The sequence below is a fragment of the Saccostrea cucullata genome, unplaced genomic scaffold (genome assembly GCF_032062105.1).
Source record: "Saccostrea cucullata isolate Sc308-1 unplaced genomic scaffold, CSIRO_AGI_Scuc_v1 ctg21805, whole genome shotgun sequence".
Lineage (NCBI taxonomy): Eukaryota > Metazoa > Mollusca > Bivalvia > Ostreida > Ostreidae > Saccostrea > Saccostrea cuccullata.
Window position 1 is genome coordinate 1 of NW_026935928.1, and position 6,369 is coordinate 6,369.

At 31.5% G+C, this 6,369-nt stretch overlaps 1 protein-coding gene across 1 annotated transcript; it reads right to left on the minus strand.

The window, feature by feature from the left end:
- Positions 1-69: 69 nt before the first annotated feature.
- Positions 70-3,686, minus strand: LOC134244243 (tyrosine-protein kinase receptor Tie-2-like; the record flags this gene model as incomplete). The annotated part of the gene is made up of 4 exons (XM_062726507.1): positions 3,440-3,686; positions 729-965; positions 484-621; positions 70-210 (listed from the first exon to the last, which is right to left on the minus strand). Coding segments are annotated over exons 1-4 (715 nt in total), but the record flags the coding sequence as incomplete, so codon positions are not given.
- Between the last annotated feature and the right edge of the window lie 2,683 nt (positions 3,687-6,369).

The window sequence follows — 6,369 nt, forward strand, 5'->3', positions numbered from 1 at the left end:
CTTATCCAAAGCAATTTTCAAAAAAAAAAAAAAAACTAACCAAGATACAATGCACAAACATGTACATACGTTGATCACAAGTGGGTGTCATCCATCCCTCTTCGCATCCATGTTCGCATTTTCCACTTATATGATTACAGAAAGAACCACCAAAACACTGTCCCGTGCACCTTGCTTTACACTCCATACCATAATATCCAACCATGCAAGCTAATTTTAAATATTATGAAATAATTAAAAGTTTTTCTTGACATTTTAAAATAAAATTATTTTTTCTTCAATTGAACTAAAGAATAACAACCTCAATCTGTGTCAAATAAGATTAATCTTGATAGAAATCATATTATATTTGATTTGTTTTAATTGCCTCACGTTTACAATTATTCAAATCTTCAAATATCGGTTTACAATAGAAAATCAATTTTTAATGATAAAAAAATTGATATGTCTCATGATCCTGGAGCAGGAGATCTTGATTCTTACTCTTGTTACAGAAATCTCCAATCCAGCCAGCTGTACAACCAAGACAAGTTCCATTTGTTATATGACATCGTCTGTCCTGGCAGTGAAGAGGGCATGCAAGATCACAGTTTTGACCATAAAATCCATCCTTTTGACAGCCTTGTTAAACAAAACATAAACAAAACAAGATATTTATTAAATGTATTTACAATGCATAAAATCAATATAACTCGTAATAATGTACTTTTGTAATAGTAAAATATTACCCATCACATTAACTTCACATAACTCTGTTATGATAGTATACTCGTAACCGACAGGATATGATGCCCCATTTCGTTCATTGTTATATGTTACATATCGTCCATGAATGATACAGATATGGGTAACATCTAACAGAGGTAATTCTGGTCCATCTTTGTAACACAGATAACTGTTCTGTATGTTTGTTGTATTAGATACATATAACGAAAACCCCGCCAGTCTTCCTCTTTGGCGATTATCTAAAATTATGTTAGGAATGTGCATAAATATTTACATGTACATTAACATTTTATGTCTGAAACTGTCATCCTTGTTTTTAAAGTTTTAAACGGATTAATCCAGATTATTTCGATGTTTTTAAATTTGTACATAAAATAAACAGATCTACAAGATTGAGTCAAAGCAATTCATTGTATATTCCAAGGGCAAAAACAGAATATTATAGATCTTTTACAATTTACGGTTTACAGCTTTGGAATAAATTGCAAGAATTTAAAAAAAAAGTGTCCATCATTGCAAAGTTTTAAATCAGCATATATAAGAAATTATTTCCAGTCTACAAGCTAAAATGTTAATCACTTAGATTATACTTTTGATGTGTGTTTTTGGACGCAACTTTGAAAAACCATGTGCAAATATTGATTTTTATATTCTACTCGCTTTATATTTATATGTTTCTGTACATGATCTTCTGCCTGTATAAATACTTTCAGGACCACAATGTGAACTAGTTGTTAACTAATTGTGCCATCCTGTATAAATATAGGACATTACTATTATTGTTATTATTATTATTATTATTATTAACACGTGTAAGTTTGATATATTCGTGAAAGAACCATTATTGTGATCTTGGTAATCGTTATGATTTGTATTTCACTTAAAATAAAATTTAAATGATACTATTTCGAAAAAGTGATCTTTTTTTTGATAAATTGTTCTCTTTTGATAAGCATAATCTGAATTTGATAAATGACTTTCATGAACCTAAACAAATTTCTTTCAGAAAATTCAAGTTCTTTATAGGCCTTTTCAGATAACAAAACTGTTCTTTTGTAGGGAAACTAATAATATTTCACAAAAATAATTGTTTGGAAAAAAATAAACTTTCCAAGACAGTATTGAAATATATAGTCTCATAACTGCAAATATGTGTGCAAACAAATTGATTAACGCGCGTTTGCACACACATTTCCAGTTATGAGATTATGCCGTTCAAAAAACAATAATACATTGCTTATATTTATATTCTTATAACACTCTGCCTCGTCTACAAAGTGTTATCGTTCGTGTAAGCTACAGTAAATGGGAGACCAAGATAACAGATTCTGGTCAATATTAGCGTTATTCGATTACCACATTCTGCTTCCTCGGCGTTCAACGAATGTGAAGTCAAACTAAAACATGCGCTTTAACTTTATGAAACCCTTTCCGTGATATGGTGTTTTGAATGGAATAGATTTCAAAATTCACTTTATACGCAAAAAACTAGTGTAATGTAAATATTTGCTGTTATCTGACATTTCACCAAACTAAATCCATATGCCTTGTTTTAAGAAAATACCACAGTTATCTTGAAACAAACTATTTTCCTTCCAACAAAAGAGAAAAAAGACAGATTTTTACTTTTTATTGTTTAAAATCTATATAGTCTTAAATATGGTCGTTAATAAAAGAAAAACCAAATGCAGTTATTATTTGTTTGTTGTTTAATGTCCCTTTGGAGAATTTTTTTCACTCATATTAAGACGCCTTCACTTGCCGATTTAGAGCTGCAAATGCCTATACATGGCACTCAGGCCGATTGAGCCTTCAGGGATCGTTTTTGTGCCAACGCCCACTGCGACAAGGAATCTCGGTTTACTAGTATATGCTACAATCCAAAGAACCAGTCTCTACTTCCCGCAGTAGATTCGAACCCCAGACGTAATGATCATTTCTTTACTCTGCAATTCTAGAGCAGATGCTCTGATCACTTTGTCATTGGGGTTTATTGTTTATTACCTCAAGAGATATGACAAGTTCATGTTAAACCTCAGAATTATTTTTTTGTTTAAAAAAGTTAATATGATATCTTTTATTTAAAGTTTACTGAGATATATCAGGTCTACATATAATTAAATAAGAAACTAAATTATCAACTCGATTAAGTTTTCGAATTACAATGGATATCATAAATTTGACCGTTAGGGGAAAACTGTTTACGACAGGGTGTATCCAGACTATATTTTAGATATACATTTTCTGAAGGTATTTTAAGTGGGTATTTAAGAAAATCAATTTCTGGAGACAATATGTCAATCTACACTGTCTTTAAACATAGCATACCTTTGGAATTTATAGACGTCATTTAATGACATTTTCAATGCAACACAGGCAACATTAAGATTTTGAGAACAACTGCAAATCTAATAAAATTAATTTTTCCTTCATACTTTAGACGAATGCATTAATTGTAATTTCATAATGATTGAAAATTTTTACCTTTTACTAGGTCATTTCAATTGGTACATTGTGATATTGAATTACTAGGAAAAGAATCTTCATGTAATGAGGGCTACCATCGTATCAGAAGCAATAGGTAATTCAATGAGCAAATTTTTTGACAGTTATAGTTAGCATAACTTTATATTCATTCGAAGGTTTTAAAATAACACTGATAAGGAGCTCCAAACAGATCTTATTTAGTATTTTTTGTATTCTTGCTACATACAGCTTTGTGGTCCATAGTCTTTAAACTGTATCCTGATACGGTAGATACTCTTGATGTCGCCAAGGTCTACTCTCCACCATACTGTTTTGTATGTAGAGGTCGTACCAGTCGTTTCAGATCTCGTACATGTACTGATGTCTCCATCAACTGCGTTTTTTGCTGTGTACTTGTGACAGTATTCAGGACTACATCCCCACATTGAACTCTGTATTGAATTCTTACCTTCAGATAAATTATCTATAAGATAAAGAAATATACAATCCAATGCATAAAAGAAATGGCCTTTGCAAGAAACGAGGTTTTCATATTTTCGTTCATTTTGTTATTGTTTAAGCATTTATTATAAGAATACACGCTCTTATTCAATTCATTTTATACATTTAAAAATGTACGAGAATATAACAATAACTTTTCTTAATTAGCCCGAGACAGGAAAACGGTATGTTAAACAATTAAGATTACCATGAAGCAGAAGTGAACCTTTTGAACTAAACCTGCAATGTTCAAAAATTGCTCTGCTGACATGACGATGTTTGATTTTTTCCATTCCATGTATTTGCAGTACGTTATCTTTCAAAAAAGTCAGAGTAAAATCTGACTAGGGTAAGATCTAGAGTAAGACAGATTGTCTTCATTGAAAAAAAAAAAGAATAACAATAAATGCAACAACTTTGTCAACTACTTTTGATTACATGTTGTGGTGTCAAGAATGTCGTAAGAAAAATTGAATAAAGGGGACTGCTACATGTTTTTTTTTTTTTAAATACGGATGAAAATGAAATCGGAATATTTGATTCATGAATTGTACCAGCACATCAATCACAAACAATATATACTGAAACGCAAAAGAAACACAACAGCCTATTTTGGGGTTGGAAATGATTTCATATAGTAAAGAATTTAATGTCTAAACAGAATGGATACGAGGGGTGATCAAAACGTTCGCGAACTAATTGAATAACTTCCAAAAACGAAATGATATTTGGTTTTAGTGTTGATTAGTGTCCAATTTTAATGCGCATCTGCAACTGTTCTGCCCATGCGCGGATCACGTGATAAAAGCAGTCAAGTGACATGCTCCTCAGCGTTCTGTCACAGAAACTTATTTTTTTTCCGACTCTTATATTTCTTACCATGCATTAGTTATTTTTTGCAACAAAAACGGTCTATTTGTCAGAAATGATCAAATCTTAACAATAGTAATGTATGAAATTTAAATTAAAAAAAAAAAAAAACAATATTTTAAGGATCTGATAATTATATTATTCTAAAGATATTCATATATTTTTCTAACGGTTGATTGGCGATCTTTCATATCAAATTGCTTAACAAAGGAAGCATCTTTTTTTTCCAGTTTGCTTTCACTGGGCAACATTACAAACATCTCCTTTCCTTCACTTAATCAATCAATGCAATTAATGACAAAATTTCTGGCAACTCCTTTTCCTTAATTATAAACCGTGTACAAATTATTATAAACTTCTGCAAAGTAATTTCCAAGATATACGTTAAACTTTACGCCGTTTGTTTCTCGAATACGGTGGTGTCGACCATTTTTTGTCACAAGTGATCTACCATTTTCACATTGTGACGTCACAAACATAGGGAAAAACGTTCCATTACATATGCTGTTTATAGGACATGTGTTTGACTCTGTGTGTGCCAAATTTCATTCTAATCTGAATTGTGGTTTTGTAAATCTAGAGATAGTTCGCGAACTTTTTGATCACCCCTCCTTTGTCCAATTTTGTAAATTTCGGTAATCTAACGGTAGAACGATTTTCATACCATTACCGGAAGTTAAGTTTTGAGTCTGCTTAACAACTAAACTCTCCTTTCTTTTTCCGTAGCGGTGCAAAGGTTTCCTGAAAATGACTTTTGTACGCAATTCCATTGCTCTAGCTGTAAAATTTTGAAATAAAGGTGATGTACAGTTACTGGCGCAAAAAGAAATTACTTCACGCCTCAAAAGGCTCTTACGTATCATATGCATTGATGACAGTTCGTGGACCGGAAGTCCAAGTGTTTCTACGATGCGCAGCTGGGTTAGAGAAAATTCGGCCTAACCATCTGAAAAACAGGCATTTAAAAATGGCAAAGAATAATTTCATATCTCGATATTGATGAACCTATTGTATTGTAGAAATAAAGCTGCAATTATTGTGTAGTGCAGTCTTGAACGCTTTATTTGAATGACGGGGAGGTTCTGTATTAACAGTAATGTGCTACTTTCTAAAATCAAAAGATAATCATTTCACATGTTTATCAAATCTCTGATATTTTGAAAAGTAAGTTTAGCCTTACTGCATTCATTTTTCTTTAAATAATCATATGAAGACATTCAAGCATTTGTAGATTACTGTTTGATGCGTTTCTTTTGCGTTTCAGTATACATGTGCATTCAACCTTCTATACTCTTCTTTTATTCAGTAATAAGTTTTCGACTTGCTTTCTTACTGGAATATACACATTTCATTGCTTTTGTCTGACGATTTATAGTAACTCAGTCGGTAAAGTGCTTGTTTCGTGTTTGGAAAGGAGTTTGTTCACAGCGTCTGACAAAAACTGAAAAAAGTTTTTCACAAGCGCCCGGTGTATTTAATATATCCAATAAACTTTAATAACATTGACAATGCACAGCGATGTTATGAACTAAATCAATATTACATTATAGCAGCATGAATTTCTAATCTTCCGTCATGCAAAAAACAAGTGATATTTAAATTGCTGTTCCTCAACACTTAGCAACAACAAAAATGTCACGAGATTGTTAAGGAAGGGGTCAGCATAGTCAAAAATGTTTCTTACAGACATTTCCTATTCTGTTTGTTAAGTCATCATTTTTACTAAAACACATTTTCAAAAAAAAAAAAAAAAAAAAAGAAAGAAACGAATCTACGTTTTGACCTTACAATAAAAGAAAACTATTG